Raw genomic sequence first — 24,967 nt, forward strand, 5'->3', positions numbered from 1 at the left:
CAGGCGGCTTCTATCATTTTTCATTGTGTGTGTACAGCGATGCCATATGTTTACTTATTCATGTGCCTTGTTTTCAATCACAATAATTAAATTACAATAGAGTAGATTTATATGAAAAATTTGAATGTTTGCCTTTTATTTACCGTTTTATTTATTTATTTGGGCTAATAAAGAAATCAAAATAGTATAGATTTGGTTTTAAGGCTAGTATAAAATGTTTTAATTGCTTTTAAACCACATACGACTGCATTATATCTATCATGTTGAACCATACACATTTAAGATTAATCGTTCGATTTAAAGCTCAGTACGCACCTCTGGCGTAATTTTTTATTGCATACAAGATATTTACATTTACAGGTAGTGGCAGTTGCCCAACAACAAAAGATTGAGTGCACTGTCTGTCAAAATGAGTGATTAGTGCAACTCTGAATTTGTGTATGTTCTTAACTATATACACACATCCAACCAAAACTTGATGATAGAAAGTGTATTTCAAAAGAAAAAATTGTGTTCAGCTGTTTACGGTACTCTACCTGGTAATTATGTCATTGGTAAAACTACCGCGACATGTTCGAGAACGGTATCGAAATCGAAAATTTCGCTTTTGATATGACCAAGGCTAATTTATACAAGGTAAAGTCATTAGCCTAGCTGATGAAATTTTCTAATTCCAGAGTTGTATGCAAATTCCACTAGAACGTCAAATGCTTTGTTTGAATTTTAAAGAATTTTTATATTTTGTTTTTTTTTATATTTTTATTTTTTGAATCTATAATTTACACGTTTATAGTCATAAATCATTTGATCTTGTGGCTGTTACACATGATAATGCAAATAAGAACCAGAATGCCAATCATGGGGTTCAATCCACAAATCATATGGTTCAATCCGCCATGTTGTCATCAAGCTGATCGACGTTTTGCCTACAAAGAAATTTGTGTGCGTGTGTGTATACATGTGCTTACATGAGCAGAGAAAACGCGAGAAAGAAGATAAAAGAGAATTCAACAAAAATCTGTCATCTTAATACCGTCAAACCTTGCCGGCTGTTAACAGCATTTCGCGTGAGACTACCTTTTTAAATGTGTAACAGAATGTCATACTTTTGGTTTCATTACAAGAAACTTTTGCTTTGATAATTTAATTTTGATAAATGCGTACTTTATTACGAAAAAGTGTGGAAGATTGGCCAAACGAATGCATAGTGTTTTGTCACAATGTGTTTGCTACTGAAAATTTCGCTTCATGTGCATACTGGGCTTATACAGAAAGCCAAAAGTACGTTTACACTGCTCATTAAATCCGGATTTATGGTCCACGTCAATGAAGGAAAAACAGATGATTGAGCATTTAAACATGTTTTTGTGAGCACTGTAAACATACTTTAAACGAACTTAATTATTAACGAAAAGTATATGTATGTGAGCTACACTTTTCTTCAACTACCCTATTTTCGGCTAGTCTTATGAGTACCAATTCGTTGTGAATTCGAATGAATGAATAATGAATTGAAAATTGCTACCCGTTAACCGGTTAGTCAACTTTTGGATCCCTAATTGCTACCCATTATTGTATTAATTTGTGTAGAAAAATAAAATCTAGTGACTTCAGTAAAAAAACCACCTACTATTAGTTATATAAACGCGCAATTCATTGTTTAGCATAAAAATACAAAGTAATTTAACACAGGGGGAAGTAATACATTCATCGCAAAAGAAAATATATATTTTTTTTGTAAGAGTAAGATAATTAAAGATGGTGGCTAAGAAGAATTTTCCACAAAATGGCAGAACACAAACAGCCCATCCATATAAGAAGCCAAACATGAAACCACCGATGATGAACAACAATTTCAACTCTAACCCAATGTTCAGTATCAATCAAATTCCCGATAATCCGGGATATTTAGATTTTAACTTGCCCACACCACCGAATGCGGGTGCCTTCAATAAGAATAATAACAATGGCGATGGAAAAAGAAAAAATAACAAAAACAACAACAATAATAATAATAATAATAATAATAACAACAAGCAGAAAAATATGAAACCACAAGGTAATCAACCAAATAACGGAAATCCTGGTTGGAAAAACCTAAATCAGCAGGGTGGTGGTATGGGAATGGGTCCAAACAACAATCCACGATTTAATGGACCACGCAATAATTTTGGAATGGCCAGTCGCGGGCGTGGTAATCGTATGATGCCAATGCCGCCTATGGGAATGGGGCCACGCGGCATGGGACCCTTTCAAGGGCCTCCAATGGGTTTTCAACCTCCAATGATGGGACCGCCACTACGTCCACCTATGCCACCAATGGGTGTGCAACCACCTCCACCGCCTTTTATGCGTCGTAACGGTCCCATGCCACCCCCAATACCACCAATGATTCCGCCACGAATGATCCCGCCAGCTCCATTCATTGCTGGAGGAAAAATCAAGAAGAATAAAGCAAGTCCTAAGAAGGTCACGAAGGGTAAGAGTAGCACAATAAAAACCCTGAAGAATCTTATCAATCAGTACCCCATTGAAAAACCTTGGGTGACTAGTGAAATCCGAGAGATTCACGACAAGAAAGTCGATATAGAAAACCGTCTGAAAGGTAATAAGGATGACGAATTATTCGCTCAGTTTAAAGTACAGCGTGACAAATTCGTAGCCATGTATGAGGCCGCGAGGGAGGAATATTTAAAAAATGAGGCTGCTTCAGTTAAAGCAAAGGTAAAATTATTTAATACTTGAAATATGAACGTTTTATTTCAGAAACGAGGTGAATATCGCTTGTTAACGGATAGCTGGCAATGCAAATTCATTTAAGTAAAGTAAACAAAGAATGTTAACATCTTGGAAACTTGATAAGAGCCAATGTCTTCATATGTGTTGTTCTAAGCTTCAAGCACAGTCACCGGCAAATATACGAAAAGTGGACTAGTGTTTCACTTACCATTTTCTAATAAAAAGGATACTTCCACTAAATTAAGTAAATTTGGTACTACAATACTGTTTTGTCTAGGATTTGGATTTAGACAAGTCTTTTATCTCATGTTTATAAATGGAGGCCACTGTAGGGCAAAGGTTAGCACATCCGCATGTGATGCTGAACAAATGGCTTCGAATCCTGGCGACAATATCAGAAAAATTTTTCAGCGTAATTAACCCTAGCGACAATTGTGAGTTACTTTTCCATGTAAGGAGTTCTCCCCATAGAGGTGTCGCACTGTGGCACGCCGTTCAGAATTGCCTATAAAAAGATACCCCCTATCATAAACCTTAAACTTGAATCGGACAGCACTCATTGATATATGAGAAGTTTGACCAATGTTTCTTAATGGAATGTTAATTGGACAAATTTGCATTGCTTATAACGGTTCTAAATTAAGTCGCTGACTACAACTGGACATTTTTCCGTCATAGTCCAACTTTGGAGTTGGTGGTTGTAGATTTCAGTTAACGAAATGCTCCATCTTCAATTAAGTGTCTTGGGTTCTATCTTGGATGCACTTTTATTCCTACTTTACGCGAATGATTTACACCGTCATAATTCTTTTAGGACTTTCCCCAATTTTGTTTGCTGCCAACATTTTCTTGCTATCAAATAGCAATTTTGGCTTATTCTCTGTCAATGCCTTAGATTCTTTAAGCTTTGGAGATAAGTAAGTCGGGTACTATTCAATCTAACATTACAAAATTGATGCGCATTGTGAGCGATCGTATATCTTGCTTTGCAAGATCCTAGGTTTGTTCCTGCTAGCGTTCGCACACTGCTTTCAGTGGCATATGCAGATATGCTTTCCTATAGGCCGGTGATTTCTATGCAGTTTTCAGACATTTATGCGACCTTCAGTAGCTTGTCAACTTTAAATGCATTTTACCGGTTTTCTTGATGTTTGCAACTACTTTGTTGAAACAAATATTTGATTGTTTTTGTGAATAATACTCCAAAAATGAGTTTGCATTCCTTCAAGTCTTCAAAAAATTGGTATAAAAACTACATTCATCCTTAATATTTGGTATACCTTAAAGCTAGAACAGCTGAAAGTTTTATTTTGGTAATATTTAATTTTGATTTTTAACCTTTGCTGTATTTTTAAAACTTAGATATTCAAAATTTTAATTTTTATGTGATTTATTTAGAGAATAATTAATTTTATTTTTTAAATTTCTTTTTCAAATAAAACTTTTTACAGGATGAAAAAGACAAACAAACAAATACAAATACAACCAAAAAGGACGATAAAAAAGAGGCAAACTCAAATGAAAATAAGAAAAATAATTGAATGTTTTTCAAAACTGGTAACGTAGAAGTTTTGCAATGGCAAGAATATTAAAGAGAGAGCTTCACAATATTCAATAATAAAAAAAATCCAGTACATAATCAACTATTTGCGTTTTATATGTCTTAAACAACTTAAAGCATCGACTAATGAGAAATTATTTTTGAATAATTTTTTGCAATGCTTAAATATTAAAAACTAAACAAAGTATTTTGAAATCTTAATTATATGTGTCTATTTAACATTGAAAATTCACTGTACTATTTAACAAAGACAAAAACTTTTAAAATCAGAACTTAATTATAAATATATTGCATTGATACAACATTTTTTTTTCAAAGATTAAATTAACTTAAAGAAATCGATTGAAATCGAGAGAGTTCTGTTTTAAAAGCAGCACTTGACTTTGCTATATTCAGACAAAAAAAAAATAAAGAAACATCTATCATTAATATAGAGACTATAAATTTTAAGCCCTGATTGAGAAAACGGAATTTTAAAGACCATAATGATTGTTTACACCTATATACATTTATTAATATAATACAAATCAAGTCACTTTAAAATAAACGACATTTGAAAACAGTCGGGTGTTTCTTAAGAACATCAAGTTATTGTAAATTGTAACTAAAAATATTATATGCATATATTTTTTCGTTATATGTATAAACGCAGGGCAACAGTATTCTAATTTAATTATTTTTGAAACCGTTTAAAAAAACAAAAGAAAGCAATTTGAAATCATGTCAAGCATTTCTTCATGTACATCCCAAATTTGCTTAAAGCCAAAAACTCAACTCGATTTGTTTGAGTGAGCGAAACAAAAAACAGATTTCGTAAAGCAAAATGGTTTGCCCACAAATTGTTTGAAAACTAGCAAGCAGTCACAAACTGAAGAACTTGCCAATGTCCATTATAACCAAATATAAGGGTATTATTTGCTAAAAATACCTTCTCAAAGCCAATGGAGTTTCTAATAATCACTGATACCAACGGAAACTTTCTAATATTTTGAAAGCTCTTTTTTCATTTGTATTGTTTGTCTTAATTTTCCAAAACATTTGTGAAAAAGCAAGTTAAATTATCTTTGTGCAATTTGATGGCACAGTTTGTTTGATATTTTAACTTGTTTTGGATCAATATCTAACCACCTATTTAGTGATATAAGTAAAAAACTTTAAATAAAGATTAATTTTAAGAAATCAACAAAAGTGAATGTTCTCATTAAATTGTTTCTCGTAAAATGTAAATTCATCTTATTTTTACATTTTATTTATGCGGGTGAGTATGATCCTTTTATGCCCTGTTGAATTTCAAGTCAATAAACTTGGTTAATACGAAGCTTTTGGGGGCGAACAGCGAAACGGTCGGTAGGACGACGAATATTCATTTTGCCATTCCGTTTGCAACACATTGAAATATCCATTTCCGGCCCTATTAAGCTTATATATTTTTGATTGTCGTTAAAAACGTAAGACGGTCTTGACATCTGCGTTTGTCTGTTGAAATCACGCTACAGTCTTAAAAAATAGAGATAATAGGGTGTGTTCTGAAACTCACTTTGGGTCCCCAGAAAATATGAAAAATGTTCACACATTTTTTGGCAGGGAATACAAACAGAATTGCTTTAATTTATGATGAAAAAAATATATGTAAACACAAATAAGTATTTAATTACCAATTGTTGGTATGTTTATTATTTGTTTCAGCTATATTTTTATAATACCATCACTTTATTGCAAATTAAATTTATTTTAACAAAATAGCACAAATTTTGTCAACATTTGGATGTAGATTTTTGTTTAGTATTTAAAGGTGGGTCCTAAACTGCAGGTTAATATTTCCTTTTATTTTTTTAATTATATGAAAAAATGTCCACTGCTGCCGTTAAAATCAAATGTAAAAAACATTTCGGTCTGCAAATCATATGGCTTTACAAAAATATATATGTTATTTTTAGAACGGGAATTCGAAAAATTGCTTTTCCCCGCTATCACAGAACAGCTAATTTTGGCAGGGGGAAGTGAAAAGTTTTCAAAAAGTGAAAGTGAGGTGAAACTTTGCACAGATTTTTTTTGTCCATAGGCAGGTTAAGATCGAAAATGGGCTTTATCGGACTATATATTGATATAGCCCGCACTTAGATCGACCTGCCGATTTAAGGTCCTAGGACCATTAATGCTATACTTACTATCCGATTTCGCAGAAATTTGGTACAGTGAGATGTGTTAGACCTCTCTATATCTTTGTTCAATACGGTCCAGATTTAGATATAGCTGTCATATAGATCAATCTCTCCATTTTGGGTCTTGGGTTCATAAAACGTGCATTTATTGTACAATTTCGATGACATTTTGGAAAGTAGGGCTCTCGAAATCCTTGTTTAAATTGGTTCAGATCGGTCCTGTTTTGGATATAGCTGTCACATAGACAAATCTCTCGATTTAAGGTCTTGGGCCCATAATAGGAGCATTTATTGTCCGATTTCACAGAAATTTGACACAGTGATATATATCTGGCTCCTCGACATTCCTGTTCAATGCGGCCCGGTTTAGGACTCGTAAAAGGTGAATTTATTATCCGATTTTGCTGAAATTAGGCACTATGAGTTGCGTTAGGACCCTCGACATTCGTACCGAGTATGGTCAAGATCGGACTATACTTGGATATAACCGCCATATGTACCGATCTCCCGACTTAAATTCTTGGGATAATAAAAGCACGTTAATTACCCGATTTCGCTAAGATTTGACACAGTGGGCTGTGTTAAGCTCCTCGACATCAGTTTTCTATATGGTTCAGATCGGTCTAAAATTGGATATAGCTATCATATACATATGCCGATCTCCCGATTTAAGTTATTAGGGCCATAAAAGGTGCATTTTTTAACCGACGAATGTGGAACAATGAATTGTTTTAGACCCCTACATAGCCTTCTTGAAAATGGTGGGGACCGGACTATATTTAGATATAGCTACTATGGGATCATAAATTATGCATTATTCACTGTATTATGACGAACAGTTTTTTATATATATATCCAAGGTTTGCAAGTATCCAAAGTTCAGCCCGGCCAAACTTAAGGCCTTTTTATTCGTTAGTATATAGAGCGCCCAACAAGCCGATTACTGGCTAGGTGTATACCCATAGTGCCAGGTGCGGATTAATATCCCTCACTATTTTCAACCTAAACTTATTTTTATCTCGTGAGAATGCGTCATTTAAATGTTTGTCATGCGTAAATGTTTGTAAGCGTAAATAAAAAATCACTCATGTGCACATCTTTCAAACAAACAACCGTTAAGGCCGTTGGACTTTCGGTACTTTACCAGATGGATAATATATTGCCAAGGGTCTTGAATATGCAAATTTGTCTACATTATGCTTAGAATGGCTGAATTTTCTTTCCCACGAAAACTTCAGCTACGCTATTTACCACCTGTGCGAAAGAATTTTCAATCAACCACCAATAGCAAGTTATGAGAAAGAACTACTTAGAATCCGGATGGTACAGCTAACTGAACTCATATCTCCCAAGTTTAAAGGATACCATGCCTAAAACCCCGTTTACACTGCTCTTTCAATCCGCATTTAATGGCTCAATCATCTGTTTTCCTTTTATAAAATCAGCTGATGAGAGCCTTAAATCTGGATTTAATCAGCAGTGTAATATCTGCCCTGCATGCAACACACGACCCCATGACACCAAACATCTACTTACATGTCCGGAGGCCACGGTATCGCTGAGATTAGGATGTCCGCCTTTGATGCTCATCGCCTAAGTAAGAACCTTGGCGAAAACATCAGAACAAGTTTTAAGCGGTGTTTATACCCTCCCAATGATGTGAGGTATTATGCCATGCAAAAACGTCTGCCCAAAGAGGTGTCGCACTGCGGTCCGCCGTTCGGACTCGGGATTGTTATGGCTATTTGTTATTTATAGGCGCCAAGAACTCGCCTTGTCGTATCAACTATCATATGTACTCAGCAGGAGCCGGTGCCGGCTGGCCTCTCACAGAGACTCTCCACTCGATACCGCTAATTGTCCGCAACTGCAAATACAGCTAATCCGTATATGGAGCATCCCACAATCCGCAACCCGGTAGCTCTCAGCGGAGTTTCTCGTAATAACGATGAACACCATACATCGGAACTAAGAGTTTTTTAAGTAGAATTTAATTCCTGATTTGTACTATAAATTATTATTTGTAATATTAGTTAAATTTATGAGATTAACTATTTTTGAGTAATATTTAAGTCCTGATTTATTTTTAAGAAAACTTTTATGAATTGATGATTTTGTAGTGTATTAGTCATATAGGGTCCAACGACTTGACTAATAAATGAGCAAATTAAATTAAATTAAGAGTTCCAACCCGTGTGGTGCTAATTGTCATCCCATGCCGGTGCCAGGGATTTAACTACGCTGAGTAACACTCACTCCGCTGCCTAAACAATAAAAATGTCAAAGGCCACTTTTTCGCATAAATTATATTTAGCAAAAAAAGATTTTTATCCTATTGTCGACATAAATAAATACATTTGAAAAATTAATTTACTTAGGGCCCAACATATCTTGAGGTCTAACCCATTGAGCGAATTGTTCTTCGGTTAAGTAGCCCAATTTGATTGCTTCCTCCTTCAGTGTTGTTCCGTTCTTGTGGGCAGTCTTGGCGATCTTGGCAGCTTTATCGTATCCAATGTGTGGGTTCAATGCGGTAACCAACATAAGAGATTCGTTCATAATCTTATCAATACGATCCCTGTTGGCTTGAATGCCTTGCACACAGTTGGCAGTGAAAGTACGGCTACCATCGGCTATGGGGAAATAATATACCATTAATCTGTCTTGCATAGTCAAATAGTATTTTCAAGCTACTTACATAACAAACGGATAGAACGTAACACATTGGAAACCACTAATGGCTTAAAAACGTTCAACTCAAAGTGGCCATTTGAACCACCGATAGTAACAGCAACTTGATTGCCCATAACTTGAGCAGCAACCATAGTCATGGACTCGCACTGTGTGGGATTTACTTTGCCGGGCATAATTGAACTGCCTGGTTCATTTTCGGGCAACATAAGCTCACCCAATCCACAACGGGGTCCAGATCCTAGGAAACGAATATCATTGGCAATCTTCATTAGGCTTACAGCAATTGTGTTCAAGACTCCATGGACTTCCACCATTGCGTCACGTGCGGCCAAAGCTTCAAATTTGTTGGGCGCAGTAACGAAAGGTAGTCCTGTAAGTTGGGCAATTTTAGCAGCGCACTTTTCGGCAAACCCTATGCGTGTATTGAGGCCAGTGCCAACAGCTGTGCCACCCAATGCCAATTCATACACACGTGGCAAACAGGCATCAATGCGGTCCAAGGCGTAAGCCATTTGTTGAGCATAGCCACCGAACTCTTGACCCAAAGTCAATGGAACAGCATCCATAGTATGGGTGCGACCAATCTTAATGATATCTTTGAATTCTTGAGATTTAGCCTTCAAAGCATCGTGTAGAATTTTTATGGCCGGTTTAAGGTTTTTGTTTAGTTCCAAGGCAACGGAAATGTGAATGGCCGTTGGGAAAGTGTCGTTAGAGCTTTGTGATTTGTTGACATGATCGTTGGGATGTACGGGGTCCTTAGATCCCAATTTACCACCCATTAACTCAATAGCGCGATTGCTAATCACCTGCAATGTTAGACAATAAAATCAGATTGAAGCATGCAGATTGATTACATGACCACCAATATTTAATTACCTCATTGACATTCATATTACTCTGAGTGCCGGAGCCAGTTTGCCATATGACCAAAGGAAAATGATCATCATAAAGCTTTCCTGAGATTACATCATCAGCAGCCTTTGAAATGGCATCGCTAACCTTGGGATCCAAACCGAATTCCTTGTTTACTTCAGCAGCAGCCTTTTTCAAAATACCCATGGCCTGAACAACAGGTTTTGGCATACGTTCCGTAGGTCCACCAATGGGAAAATTAATTTGAGAACGAGCAGTCTGAGCACCATAGTATTTATTACTGGGCACCTTCAATTCACCGAAAGTATCGGTTTCAATGCGATAATCCTGAGAGGCCTAGAATTAAAAAAAATAATTATGAATTTCTATTATACACAAGCGCCGATATGAAATGTTAAGTAATTCGCCAATCTCATTATCAAAGCCATTTTCACTTCTCACCATGTCTTTAGCTAGTGTGGAGCAAAACTAAATAATAATCTACACTTTTATAATTCTATCATTTAGCAAAACAAAAATCGAGTGACTTTTAGCTCAGATTTCAAAGTCAGCTAAATTAAAATTTAACTCAAGAGATAAGGTGCCCCATATCAAGTGTAGTGTGTGGTATACGCTTAAATGTTTGGATTGTATGGAGGATTATCTATCGTCTGTTGTGTGCTGTCTGGTTCTCTTGTGTTTATACATTCATTTTATTTGTACTCAAACACAGAATGTCTTTTGAAGAAACAAATCGCTTCAGTTAATATTTCATTAACAAACCGGTTCTCTTAAAGGTGTTAAGTCTTATTGTAAATATTATCAAACGTAGTAGCCACAAGTGTTTTTGTTGCTAAGTGTAGGCTAGGTGCTCAATTGTTTCCAATTCAAGAAAGAATTGTACTCAAGCCGTCATAGAAAAAAATCGTTTAGTCTAGTATCATCTTAACTGCAACAATCACATAGCATATTACACCAAACTTTGGAATTTTTTTGTTATTTGCATAAATGTATGCAATTAAAATTTGATTTTGTTTCCCAACGATTCTTTTTATAAACCATGTGATTGTTTTCGTGTATTAGGATTGGTTATTTAGATCTTTCATTAATATTTATTCGCCGTTTGGATCAGTCAATTAATATTAATGTTTATCCCAAAGAGGGAGGAGAGGGAAGTTAATTGGGTTGCTTAGACCATGTGGATAAACCTGTTTTTCCGCTGATTTTGAACTAACATCTGTTTAAAATAAAATGTTTTTTCTTTAAAGGAAAATGTAATTAGCAATCAATCAAAGCGTATTTAATAAGGTGGCCGCATCAGCACAGCTGATGGAATTTGATGTGTTAAATCATTTTTGAATTCACCTTTTAAAATTTTAAACCCCAAACAAAATATTTTATAAATTGAGTTTTGTGTTTGTTGCTGTTTTGATTTTTAAACTTAGGTTATATAATGGTACGCGTCTAACAACCTCAATCGCTATCGGCTTCACTCACCCCCGAAATAAATTCAAAAAGCGCTGAAGAACAAAGAAAAAATATACGGCGGTACAATTCCAGATATTAGAATAAAGAAGATAGGGAGCCAACATGCATGACAATAATGGGGGCCAGGAAGCAAAAGAAGTTCCCTCCAATCTGCCTCTTCAAGCCTCTATTGCAGTCAAATATGGCGAAAGGACTATGTGCCTGAAAAAAATAGGTGCAAAACCGTCAACCAGCGCGATTTCAAAGTCCTGACATTGCAATTGCTTGTTAGAAGTCCTATCAGTAGTGGGAGCGGTAGCTCACCCCATCTAGGAGAGGTCCCCTAAACTTACCAAATTTTTTCCTATTGGTGAATAGCACCAACTTTATCTTTCGGGGGTTTACGTCAAGCCCTTTGGCCAATTATGACATCATGCCCTCTGAACGGCCACACACTAAGATGAAAACCTAATGCAATTCCTCGGTGCGGCCACCTTATAAATACGCCTTGCAATCAATTTTAAAAATGTAAATATAAGACGCAAAGTATCTTAGTTTAATTTGAGAACAAACTCAACATCGGCCAAGTTCCTTTTTTATTCAAAAAAGTAGTATTTGTAGGCGTAAGGATGGGCGAGGCGGAATGTCTCAAAAAATAAATAAATTAATCATATACCACTTTCGACTGATTGTCGATGGAACAACGGCAGTCGTGGATAATCAGCGGTATCGAGCGGAGAGTCTCAGTGAGAGTGCGGGCGGTACCGGCTCTTGCTTAAATACTGAAAAATTATGGTACTTAATACGACAAGGGGGGTTATTGGCACCTTTATATAACCAATTGCCATAACGTTCCCGCGGCGATCGGTCCTTTGGACCCGAATGAGCTTGCTCACCTACAGGAGCTTGGCGAGGATCGCCACATCCACAAAGGGAAGTGTGGCTACAACAACAACAGCAGCAACATAAGTGAGATGGAATAAGATTTTAACCAAGTTGGGTAAGAATTAGGAATATTCATGAGCTCAAAAGGTTGTTTTAGTTGTAGCCAGTGTTGCCTGTAAAGAAAATTATTTCCCATCAAAATTTAAAAGAAAATCTTTCTACCATGTCAGCCGGTTGGTTGTACGTACCGGATTGATTACACATTGTAACAAAGTTTACATACTCGATCGTCATAATATTCATAAACTTCCTAGCCATGTCCGCCCGTGTCTGTTGGAATCACTCTACAGCCTATAAAAATAGTACGCATAGTTCAGAGTTGACTTATATTTTGATAAAGCATCCTTGTCTCCTGAGAATTCTTGATTTCACAATTCGTACTTTCTGCCCCGATTTCAATGAACAGTCGTGTCGAGTTTGGATTACGCGATCAACCGAGCTGTAGCATTTACATTTTCGCCGTAACATTAAGCTGTGGGTTACCTCAACATCCGAGTATGGATAAGATCTGACTATATTTTGCTGCTATATAGTTCAACTTTCGGATTGGAGACATTGAACGCACAAAGGCCGCATTTCATATCCAGAATTTCCCAAATTTGGAGCAGATCCCTTGATGCTCGTACTAGTTACAGTCAATATCAAAACTTGGGCACATTTTTTTTTATAATTTAAAACAGTGGGACCCCTCGTAACAGTATAACGCCCCTCGACATCCATGGATTTATTCTGCACTCTTAACGAATACACAGATACAACAGAAATGAAGTAATTTCGATTATTCCCGGCATTTGTTTTCAGTAATTAATTTATAAATGTTGGAAAAACCTAACAAAAATAGAGGTCAACATACCACCAAACTACTAAGAGAATAAAAGCCTACCAATATCAACTACTAAATAGTTGATTGATGTCATGGGGTCATGTGTTGAATGCATTAGGGATGGTATCGTTTAACCTGCAAGCCTATTCCCTGTGTTGTCACTTCGCTTCCCTAAACATCTAGATACTCCTGCTGACTATCTGGGAGGGTTCTAGCCAAGGTTCGGGTGATTCTCCTGTTTTACAGTTCAGGAAATACTGTTAAGAGAGAAGCTCAATAGTTTATTCCATCGATCTCGCCTCTTGGAAGAATTGGCCTCACAAGACACCCAAGAATTTGAATCGGAGGATAGGCATTAATAATATTAATTAATGCTGGAAGTAATTTTTTACCTTAATTAGACATGATTTGGACTCTTTACAAGTAATCAGGCGTGTGTATTAGATTTTAAACTGATTTGTATCGTACGTAACAAGTATATTAGAAGTCATAACAAAACATCATAAACATAAAACATGTAACCTACAGCCCATTTAAAGTTGCACTCCATAAATCTCTGTCAAGATTTTAGATATATTTGATTAAACATACAATACAATTTCACTCTTATTTGTATGATTTCATAGAAAACAACCTTTTTCAGGGAATTAAAGTAGCGACTTAAAATATTGTATTATAAGTCAAGAAGAAATACTTTCATTAATCCCAAAGTGGTCTGATAAAAATTAAAAAAAAAACATGTACTATAAAACGTTCCCTGTTGCTTTTGTTATCAGGCTAAAGCCTTAACAAATTGATTGCCATTGAGATAAAAATTTATAAAGGCTCTGTTTTAGAATGGATTCATAATAACAACTACAAAAAATATGTACGTCCCCTTTCCTCTAATAAACCAACAATTTTGAAATAAGCATAAATTGAATTTGAGAGTTCCACCAAGTTAAGCACAAATTAAGCCATTAATGCAAACCTGACTGTATGTAAAAAATGTATTGTAAAAATTTTAGGCAAAAATAGTTTCTTTTCTGTTAAAAACGTGTTTTGCTTTTTCATATAAATTCTTTGCAAAATATGGTTCCATATTTTAAAAGCCCCCTTCCCGGGTAGAACTTTTTTTTTGCTTTTTTGTTTTCACTTTCGTGTTTCCTTTAATTTTAGTACCATATTGCCTATATACGGCTCATTTCACTTCATTACGGCAAAATAGGACTCCCATTTCCTAAACTCTCCTCCTTTCACATACGTGGGGGCACATTTTCGAACTTTTCTCACTTTACGCAAAATTTCATTTAATCTGAGTACAAGTATAAATAACTACATATATTCGGCATCATTTCGCTTGATGAGGGGGAAAGCCCGTTTGGGGGCCCCAGGCCCGAGCCGCAAAACCAACCTTCATATTCTTGTTCCTAGGGTCATTTTAGTCGGTATTTATTCATTTGTTTATTGTGCAATTATAAGCCACAAGTGGCCGATTATCATTCACAATATTCAGCATGTATAACAACTACTCATAAAAAAATAATTTGATAAATACATAATTTAATTCTAATCTTAATAATAAACCCTATCATGGTTTAGCAAAAATAAAGAAAATATTATTTCCCAGCATCAGGATACTACAAAAAACGACATAAGGATTAGGCATATGAAAGTGTAAAGTTAACAACAAATATATCAAGTCTGTGTGTTAATTACAAAATATTCAATATTAAATATTTTTGCGATTTTCCCTACACTTCAGCCCAAATTTTGTAGTTTCAAAGATTGTGTAGCAATTTTCATAACAAAAGTATATGGTGCACCAGAATAGACATATAGATACGCAAATAGAAATTGACAGACAACTCCAAAAACAAATTCATACAGCGGTCAAAAAAAGTATTCATCATTAGCAAAATTGATAATAAATTCACTTATTTTGGGTAATTGAAGAAAATTTAAAGTAAACAAATAATGCAGTTTTATGCAATAGTTTATTTTTCGTAATATGTTTTAAAATAAATTCAAAAAATAAATTTAATTAGCGCAAAAAATGCAATTTTATATAATAACACCAAAAACAGAACAAAAAAAGTATTCATCATTGATGTGTTATCATCAAAGTCAAATTCAAATATTATTTGGGAATCCCCCTTTTCTGTTTTATTTAGTAAAGGAGGCTTTGCCCTTGACAGCAAATATTTAATTTCATTGAAAATATAGTTTTTGTCAAAATGGGTCGTAAGCAAAACGAGGTTTCTGATGAGGTAAAAGTTTTGATAATAAAACACCACAGGAATGGTTTAACTCAAAAAACTATCAGTGAAATATTAAATAGACCACGATCTACTATACAATCCATCATCAGAAAGTGGACAGAAACGAAAACTGTTGACAATAAACCAAGATCTGGTCGACCAAAAGCACTTTCAGTTGGAGATGTGCGTTGGCTAGTGCGGCAAGTTCAGAAAACTCCGAAGACAAATGCGACCATTCTTCGTAAAAACACTATGGAATATTTAGGGAAGGAAGTTACTACACAAACAATTCGAAATACACTCAAAAGGCATAGTTACAGAGGAAGAACTGCACGTAAGAAGCCCTTTATAAATAAAATAAACCGAGTGAAAAGGCTAAACTTCGCAAAAATGTATGTAAAACAGCCCGAATCATTTTGGAAAACAGTCATTTTTGCAGACGAGAGCAAGTTTAATCTTTTTGGGTGCGATGGAAAGGTCATAGTGTACAGAAAACCAAATACAGAGCTTGAAGAACGAAACACAGTTGCTACTGTAAAACATGGTGGAGGTGGTTTAATGGTTTGGGGGTGTATGGCGGCTTCAGGAGCGGGAAATCTTGAAATTATTAATTGAGTAATGTATCATAAGTATTACATTGACATTTTAAAGAGGAATTTAAAAGATAGTGCTGTAAAACTTGGGCTTGGTAATAACTTTCAATATTATCAAGATAATGACCCCAAACATTCTGCTTTAAATACCAAGATGTGGATGCTGTATAACTGCCCCAAAGTCATTAAAACTCCTCCTCAAAGTCCCGACTTGAACCCAATTGAACATCTTTGGGAACATCTCGAACGCAAATTGAGAACGCGCAATTTTTCGAGCAAGAGTCAAATGCAACAGGTGATAATGGAGGAATGGACTAATATAGACCAAAATATAACCGCTAAATTAGTCCAATCGATGTCAAACCGTTTAAAAAAAGTTATAAGACGCGGTGGTCGAATAACAAAGTATTAATTTTTTTAAATTATGTTATTTATTTTTTTGTTTTTTTGCAATGATGAATACTTTTTTTGTTTAATTTTTTGTGTTCAGCTGTAAAATGGCCCTTTTTGTTCCAATAAATACTATTTGTTTCTTTAAAAACAATGAAATTGTGTACATATATATCACACAAGCACTACTGCATCATTAGTTTAATATGTTTTTATTCCAATTGTCTTTTGTAGACTTATTAAAAAAAAAACATTGAATGATGAATACTTTTTTTGACCGCTGTATGTAGGTACACATACATATTTAGAAGAGAAAAATTGCGGAAGGCAAAGACATTAGGATACAATTTTCTTTATTAATCCTTCAATACATACTTTAATCTAAAATAGTTATATGTACACGCCTTTTGTTTTGCTGCAAATAATGCCGGTATTTTCTTCAGTTATAAATGAGCGGTACGACATAAGAGTCAGGGAATATTTTAAGGCCGCCTCATAACTATGGCTAGTAAATTCTTTTTTTAGTATTTTACATTTGACCCCTTTATTTAATAATAAAAATAAATTTGAAAAAATAACATAAGGATAATTTTCTCCTAGTGCCGTGCTGACCGGCTTTTTCGCCCTTCAACAAAAATTTGGTTGGAAATTCCGTTGTAGCCAAAACCAACAAAATATTTATTTTGACGTCATTGCATATCCACGTTGGCTGGACTTTGTTAAACATATATCCTATATATTAATTACACAATATTTATTACGATAGCTTTTTATCTTTGTAAATATGGCCCACTTGCAGGATTACATAATTATTGTAAAAACCACATCTATAAAAACATAATTTCGTAGACATTCTTACCATTACGGATGTGCAGATCCAGCGTGTTTTGTTTAACTGTTGCACACCCCGCAGGGAGGAACGTTGCAAAAGCTGGAAAACCATGGTAATTTTTTTTATATATTTTTTTATCCTAAACGATCCCAACTGGCCGAGTCTCACAAACAAATCGAAATCGAAGCTGTCAAATGTCGCAATTCCTATTTATCGATAGCTTGAGCGATAACAACAATTTTTTGAGAGAAGTCGAAACCTCAGTATAACCTATCTGACGTCGTATTCTGCATTTTTTAGTTTTATAAAAAATATAATTGAGTGTTAGCTATTATATAGCATGGAGTGAATAATTTGCATTACAAACCAAGATTTTAGTACATATATGAATTTGGATAGTAGAATGATTTGTAGTTTGAACATATTACAGTCATCGGAATGGAACGATAAATTTTGCATGTTATCAATTGTGCCCATGTTTTTGTTTTCTTTTCACTTAACGTTTACCAAGCAAGCAGTGTGATTCTTGTAAAATTTGATTAAGTGTTAATACTTTGATTCGTTTTGGAAAAAAGCAACATGGAACGTCCACAGAAAATGCCCAAAGTGGCTAAGGTAAATTGAAAGTTATTAAATTGCGATTTTGAACCGTCTTAAGTGTGGCACTCACATCCGCTTTCAGGTGAAGAACAAAGCTCCTGCTGAGGTTCAAATTACGGCCGAACAGCTTTTAAGAGAAGCTAAAGAGCGTGATTTGGAAATATTACCACCTCCACCAAAGCAAAAAATTTCTGATCCAGCTGAATTGGCAGATTACCAGCAGCGTAAGCGCAAAACATTTGAGGACAATCTGAGAAAGAATCGTATGGTGGTTAGCCATTGGATAAAATATGCACAATGGGAAGAGTCTCAAAAAGAGATCCAACGGGCGCGATCCATATGGGAACGTGCCTTGGATAATGAGCATCGTAATATTACAATTTGGCTTAAATACGCCGAAATGGAAATGAAGAACAAGCAAGTTAATCATGCCCGTAACTTGTGGGATAGAGCCGTTACTATTATGCCGCGTGTAAATCAATTTTGGTACAAATACACTTATATGGAGGAAATGTTAGAAAATGTGGCTGGAGCCCGACAAGTTTTCGAAAGATGGATGGAATGGCAGCCAGAAGAACAAGCCTGGCAAACGTATGTTAACTTTGAACTGCGTTACAAGGAAATTGATAGGGCGCGAGCTATCTATGAGAGATTCGTTTATGTTCACCCTGATGTCAAAAACTGGATAAAATTTGCCCGCTTTGAAGAATCGCATGGCTTTATACATGGAGCTCGTCGTGTATTCGAAAGAGCCGTTGAATTCTTCGGCGATGATTACATAGATGAGCGCCTGTTCATAGCTTTTGCCAGATTCGAAGAAGGACAAAAGGAGCACGACCGTGCTCGTGTTATTTACAAATATGCTTTGGATCATTTGCCAAAGGACAAAACACAGGAGCTGTATAAAGCCTACACAATTCATGAGAAAAAATATGGCGATCGTGCTGGCATCGAAGATGTTATTGTGTCAAAAAGAAAATTCCAATACGAACAGGAAGTTGCATCAAATCCCCAAAATTATGATGCATGGTTCGATTATTTAAGGTTAATTGAAGGTATGTTTTGCCTATCCCTTTGGTGAAGGATTATTTAAACTGTGTGTGTTATGTGTTTCAGGGGAAGGAGACGTCGAAGTTATACGGGAGACCTATGAACGTGCAATTTCTAATGTTCCCCCTGCTAATGAAAAGAACTACTGGCGACGTTATATTTACCTTTGGATCAATTATGCCCTCTATGAAGAATTAGAGACCGAAGACGTCGAGCGAACGCGACAAATTTATAAAACTTGCCTCGAACTGATACCTCATAAAAAGTTTACATTCAGTAAAATCTGGCTAATGTATGCCCATTTTGAAATCCGAAGCAAGGATTTGGCAAAAGCTCGAAAAACTTTGGGTATGGCAATTGGCATGTGTCCCCGAGATAAATTGTTCAGAGGCTACATAGAGCTAGAAATTCAGTTAAGAGAGTTCGATCGCTGCCGATTATTATACGAGAAGTTTTTGGAATTTGGACCAGAGAACTGCGTTACATGGATGAAATTCGCAGAACTTGAAAACCTTCTTGGAGATACAGATAGAGCCAGAGGAATATACGAATTAGCAATACAGCAGCCTCGCCTTGATATGCCTGAACTATTGTGGAAGGCATATATAGATTTTGAAGTTGGGCAGGCAGAATACGAGTTGGCAAGACAGCTTTATGAGAAGCTTTTGGAACGCACACAGCACGTTAAAGTATGGATGTCGTATGCAAAGTTTGAATTGACATCCCAACTTGGCGACGAAGAAGATTCAGAAATGAATGTCCGTTTGGCGCGAAGAGTCTATGAAAGAGCAAATGACACCTTGAGGCAGCTTCAAGATAAAGAATCAAGAGTGCTGCTATTGGAGGCTTGGCGTGATTTCGAACGAGAGTCTGGCGATCAAGACAGCTTGGAAAAGGTAATGGAAAAAATGCCACGTCGTGTGAAGAAACGTCAAAAGATCATTTCCGATACTGGAGTGGAAGAGGGTTGGGAAGAAGTATTTGATTACATATTTCCAGAAGATGAAATGGCCCGGCCAAACCTTAAGTTGTTGGCTGCTGCGAAAATGTGGAAGAAACAAAAAGAAACTGTTGATGATAACATTACATCTGAGGAGGAAAGTAATAAGGAAAAACAAGCAGAAGATAAGCTCGGAGATGAAGATATTTCAATAAAAATTTTAAGCCAAGAAAATGTCTCTGAACGCTCAAATAATAGTGACGTTCCCAATGAGGGTTAAAAATGAGTTTTTATTAGTGTATAAGAATAAAAAAATAATTGTATTCATGCAAATCTACTTTTTAAACAAATAATTACCAAAAACGGCTGATATCTTTGCAGAAAGAAATAACAAATTAAGACAATTGTTTTAATTTTATTTCAAATACATAGTTCATTACCAGTTTTATTGCATCGTACACGAAAAATTTTAATGCCTTTAAAACTTGAATTCAATTCAAAATAATTGGTTGTAGAATGGAGCAATGATATTATACTCATTTCCACTTGCACTATTTTTAACATTTGTGGATTTCTAAAACATTATGATGATTGTACTTAATTCTAAAAACAAAAAGAAAGTATTTCGAAAGAAAAAAAGATAAAAATACAAACTAATCTTTGTATATAATGCTAAGAGATTACGATTTTTTATTAGATCCATTATTAGGATTTTTGCACTCTTTGGAATGTCCCTCCTTCCAATGGCGTGACTGACATATTTGAGAGCAATATGCCGCACGAAAGCAGCACAAATATATAGCTTCCGATAAGCACCAATAACACTAGGTAGAAGAAAAATTTTAACAAATTTAAAACACTTGGATAGTATCGTTGGTTAGGATATACATTCTAAGAATATACTTACCCACTGCTTGCGTTTCATAATTTTACGTTCCAGCTCCTGCTTCTTGATTGTTTCCCTTAATTTTTGCTTTTGGGACTGCAATTTTTCATTTTTTACCTTGTATTCGTTTATTATTTTCCGTGCTTCTTCAATTTCCTTTAACATTTTTTTCCACTGAAAAAGATTTATAACATTGAAAATGTGTACAATGTAGCTCAAAACATTTGCAACCAACCAACAAAAAAAATTATACATATTTAATCTACATGCATTTAGTTTTAGTCGCTCGTAAAAAAACTTCGAAATGGTAAAAAAATTAAATTATTTCAATTTCATTTGCGTTTACTTTTTTTTTAGTTTTACTAACACTCCGACAAAATTTTTCGGAGCTGTGAAAGGCATATTTGTGCTTAAAAAATCCTTCAAAAAATGCCCTACCATGAGGGTAGTGTCATGATACAAGCCTTGCAAATTTCTTGATGGTTACAAATGTTTTGAGCAGCACTATATTTTAGGTGACTTCAAAAGCTTATCTTACCCCTTGCGACTGATCCTTGCCACTAGTGTTTTTAGTTGATTTCCTCGTAGTTCTTTTTTCGCTAATGCTATTATTGCTTGATTCATAGAACGACGATGGAATTTGATGGGGTTTTAAACGCTTGACTGAAACTTTTAATTCTGGGCATACGATATTTTGTTGGCCAACAACTCTTCTTGTAGAGTGAGAACTACCCGCCGTTGAATCCTGTGATGTGGTATTACCGCCTAAAAACATGTCGTCCTCTATGCTAATGACAGCAGATTTTCTGCGTTTCCCATTTCCAGAACGTCTATCTTTTAATATTGTTGTATTTGGATTCGAGCTTATTACAGTACGTATGATCTCTTCTGTTTCTTGTAGGTTAGCATGAAAACTGAATTTACTCGGAGGGTACGTAGACAGCATTTGATGATACCGTAGCTCTTCCATGGCTTTCTTAATGGTCGGACTATTGCCAAGTTTGAGTGATTTTACATCCGAATCAATGGGTTTAATGAAACGGACGTCTATAAGTGCCCTTGAGTGTGTTCCACCAAAAAATCGCACGTCGAACTTATTGTTTGCTAGTACCCGTATTACTTTTGCTGGCCAATAAGGAAATCCACTGTGTTTGGCATAGACTAATTCGTGGCGTTGAACACAAGGTTTCGCAAACCATATAACAGAATCCTTCTCATGAGAGTAGCGGAAGCAATCCGGGCATCGCCTTATTTCCGACAGATCATGGGCTACATCCCTTAGCAACCACTTTGTCGATTCCATTTCAGTGCTGTATGCTGTAGAAAGTAAATAAAAATAACCATTACTAAGATTCTTTGTTAACGACATATGCTACTTACGCCCAAAAAAGACACCAATATTGTGTTGTATATCTAACAAATCCACAAGAAATTCTGTTAAGAATTTATATTCATTTCGTTGCATTTTACTAGCGATGTCAGTCAGACGCTTTATGGGTGAATACAACAACAAGTGGTTTATTAAATTTATTTCCTTCACATTGAAACGTTGAGCAGTAAGATATTCTCGGACATCGTGTGTTAACCACTCGCGATTATAAGAAAACGTATAATTTATTAAATGGCTTAATTCGTCTGATTGTAGATTGGGAGGATTGTGAAGGTTTGCTCTTTTCAAAAGACGACAACTGGTGCATAATTCAATATCCACATCATCTTCATCGCCAAGGGTTACATTTTCACTTTTATAAGAAATATTTGAAGCTGTGGTATTTGGACGCTTTCTGTTGGGAGGGCGCACTTCACCCAAACAAACAACGTCGACTTTTGATTTGCTTTCAATATCTTCGTCGATCAAAGGCTTTGGCTCTGGTTGATTTATTTGAGGCGAACAAGGATTATCATCGTTATCAGCTACCTCATGTATACTGTTTCGAGAACGAGGCTGACATACTTGCACTTGCGATGAATTCTCTCTCGTCTCATGATCTGAATCCATAGCAGTTGAACAACGAGCGGCCGTGTCAGCATCTGTTTCCGAATCAGTATCCGAGCTGAAGGCGGGTAGACGATTCTTTTGTTTTTTCGATGAAGGCACTGCATAATTCGGTCTTTCGGGATTTTTACGGAAGCATACACGATGAAAGGAACGCCAGCATTGTCCGCAATGCTCGAGCTGGCCTGGCAAATGACACTCATAGCAATACCAGTCGTGAGAAGTGTTTACTCGAACTTCGTGCGAGTTTGGCAGACGAACGCGTTTTGACTCTGGCAGAGCAGCGCGTGGTCGCGGAGAAGTGCAAACAGATGAAACAGGCATTAAAAGACCATCGCCCAAAGCGAGAACAATAGCTTCCTTGGCAGTTGCTTGAAATTAAATAGACTTGGTCAAATATCTGCAAAAACTAAAGTAAACTTAACTACTCACTTGCAGCATAGCCACCCATTTTTATTAGCGTCTCGACCAACTGGTCCACATGACATGAATCTTCTCGGCCATCCTCGACGACGTTTGATGCTCCAGGAAAACGCAGATGCATTAAAAAGTAACGCAAGCAATCAGGGTGAGCTTTTCTTGCGTTTTCAGCCATATCTATTTGGCCGCTCTCAATATCATGCATTTCCATTAAAAAATTGCAAAATTGATAGCTTATTTACGCATGTTTTTCTACCAGAGTTTATTGATTTCAACTTTCACTGTTTTTTTTTCTTCATAAAAATGCCTAAACAGCTGAACGTTGCAGACAAAAAAACAAAGTATAGTTCATACAAACAAACGGCGTCCAATATGCCGCCTCCCAAAGCGATCAACAATATGGCTTGGACATCGTTATAGTAATCTCACTTCGTTTCAATTGCCGATGATATCAATAAATTAAGCATCGACTATAACTTTATAATTTAATTCAATAATTGTTTGCTGTAAACGATTTGGATTAAAAAAAAAATCTAGCACTATGTTAATTTTCGGAGTTTTCGCCACCAGGTTTCTATTCTGTCGCCGTTGTTTTATGCAATGGCTTCGCTTCCTTTTTCCCGCTGAACAACACTGTACTGTTTTTCTAACATATGGAAGCAAACCGCCAAAATGGATATCACAGATCCTCAGAAAAAATTAAATATACTAATTGAACGCTGCCAAGAAATAAGCCAGGAGATAGGAAATATTCTTAAAGATAAAAAAGAAAATTTAGAAAAGCAAGCACAGCTGAAAAAAAATCTGCAAGATGTGCAAGAAAAAGTTGAAGCCGCCCATGTGGAGGAAGCCGCCTTGGAGGATAGAATACAAGCTGGTAAACAAAAGACATAAAAGTCTTGGATGACTTACTTAAAGACATTAATCCCAATAACCATTAGCCGTAGGTGGTCCAAACGAAAACGGAAGAGATTTTGTTCAAAAAATGTGTCTTTTGCTAGGTTACCAAATGTCCAATTGTCGACTTTTGCCCTCGCCAAATGGCGGTGTTCAAAGAAAGGTAATTTGTAACTTAGTTAATGTTACTCTTTAATCCTCTACTATCTCAATACCATTTAGCTTTTGTATGCAAGTAATTGTAGTGTTACCTACAATGAATTTAATCGAATGTTGTATGAGCTCGTTGACGTGCATCCGCCTCATCCGGAATTTGCAGAGATTCGACAATTCTTGCAAGATTCGCAAGACTTAAAAGGTTTGTTGACAAGTTTAAAAAAGTTTTTCGATCAAATTACAACGGAGAATAGTGAGAACGAAATTTTATAAAATTTTCCAACCAAGGCCTGTATACAGAATATACTGTTTTTTTATGAAGTACTGAAGAAAATATCTGGAACTATTCTTAAAGTAAAAATAACACCTATACGAATCTAAATTATGCAGAAAATGTATATATAATTTTTTTCTGTTTGGGCTCTTATTTTCTTTTCGTGATTTTTTCGAAATTCCAGCTAGAGATAATATTCAATGCTTTCTATTCAAATTATAGCATAGCAAAAAAATTAAAAAAGTTGAGCAAGTGTGTGTTGTCATTCAAAACACCTTGAATGGCTCATATTTCATGATTTGGGTTACGCCTTTTAACTTCATCAGCACTTTTGTCAAATTGATTATGGCGACCTACATACCTACAGACTATTTAGTACGGTGTAGAGCGCGTTTTTTTGAAACAGGTCTCAATAAGTCCTCCAAACCTCCCTAGCGCAGCAAAAGA

The 24,967-nt window shown here is 35.7% G+C and overlaps 5 protein-coding genes across 6 annotated transcripts; 3 read left to right on the top strand and 2 right to left on the bottom strand.

The window, feature by feature from the left end:
* Nucleotides 1–1,548: 1,548 nt before the first annotated feature.
* Nucleotides 1,549–4,729, top strand: LOC106093066 (DNA-binding protein K10). The gene is made up of 2 exons (XM_013260050.2): nucleotides 1,549–2,724; nucleotides 4,191–4,729. Exons 1-2 carry the CDS (start codon nucleotides 1,759–1,761, stop codon nucleotides 4,278–4,280), a joined length of 1,056 nt encoding a protein of 351 aa, XP_013115504.2. The 5' UTR covers nucleotides 1,549–1,758; the 3' UTR covers nucleotides 4,281–4,729.
* A 4,021-nt stretch (nucleotides 4,730–8,750) lies between these two features.
* LOC106093035 (fumarate hydratase, mitochondrial) lies at nucleotides 8,751–17,489 on the bottom strand. 2 transcript variants are annotated; one of them, XM_013260009.2, is made up of 4 exons: nucleotides 17,329–17,489; nucleotides 10,036–10,368; nucleotides 9,161–9,965; nucleotides 8,751–9,095 (listed from the first exon to the last, which is right to left on the bottom strand). In XM_013260009.2, the coding sequence occupies exons 1-4, from the start codon at nucleotides 17,410–17,412 to the stop codon at nucleotides 8,833–8,835; spliced, it is 1,485 nt and encodes a 494-aa protein (XP_013115463.1). In that variant the 5' UTR covers nucleotides 17,413–17,489; the 3' UTR covers nucleotides 8,751–8,832. The 2 variants fall into 2 exon arrangements, with proteins under 2 accessions (XP_013115463.1, XP_013115471.1); XM_013260017.2 differs by lacking the exon at nucleotides 17,329–17,489 and adding an exon at nucleotides 10,474–10,549.
* Nucleotides 17,490–17,767: 278 nt separating this feature from the next.
* LOC106093026 (protein crooked neck) lies at nucleotides 17,768–20,278 on the top strand. The gene is made up of 3 exons (XM_013259996.2): nucleotides 17,768–17,916; nucleotides 17,984–18,956; nucleotides 19,018–20,278. The coding sequence occupies exons 1-3, from the start codon at nucleotides 17,881–17,883 to the stop codon at nucleotides 20,169–20,171; spliced, it is 2,163 nt and encodes a 720-aa protein (XP_013115450.2). The 5' UTR covers nucleotides 17,768–17,880; the 3' UTR covers nucleotides 20,172–20,278.
* A 57-nt stretch (nucleotides 20,279–20,335) lies between these two features.
* Nucleotides 20,336–23,628, bottom strand: LOC106093000 (zinc finger MYND domain-containing protein 11). The gene is made up of 5 exons (XM_013259970.2): nucleotides 23,206–23,628; nucleotides 22,158–23,144; nucleotides 21,316–22,094; nucleotides 20,799–20,951; nucleotides 20,336–20,715 (listed from the first exon to the last, which is right to left on the bottom strand). The coding sequence occupies exons 1-5, from the start codon at nucleotides 23,402–23,404 to the stop codon at nucleotides 20,572–20,574; spliced, it is 2,262 nt and encodes a 753-aa protein (XP_013115424.2). The 5' UTR covers nucleotides 23,405–23,628; the 3' UTR covers nucleotides 20,336–20,571.
* Nucleotides 23,629–23,865: 237 nt separating this feature from the next.
* Nucleotides 23,866–24,628, top strand: LOC106093050 (uncharacterized). The gene is made up of 3 exons (XM_013260028.2): nucleotides 23,866–24,070; nucleotides 24,135–24,253; nucleotides 24,313–24,628. The coding sequence occupies exons 1-3, from the start codon at nucleotides 23,866–23,868 to the stop codon at nucleotides 24,517–24,519; spliced, it is 531 nt and encodes a 176-aa protein (XP_013115482.1). The 3' UTR covers nucleotides 24,520–24,628.
* Nucleotides 24,629–24,967: the final 339 nt, after the last annotated feature.

Source organism: Stomoxys calcitrans, chromosome 4 (genome assembly GCF_963082655.1).
Source record: "Stomoxys calcitrans chromosome 4, idStoCalc2.1, whole genome shotgun sequence".
NCBI lineage: Eukaryota > Metazoa > Arthropoda > Insecta > Diptera > Muscidae > Stomoxys > Stomoxys calcitrans.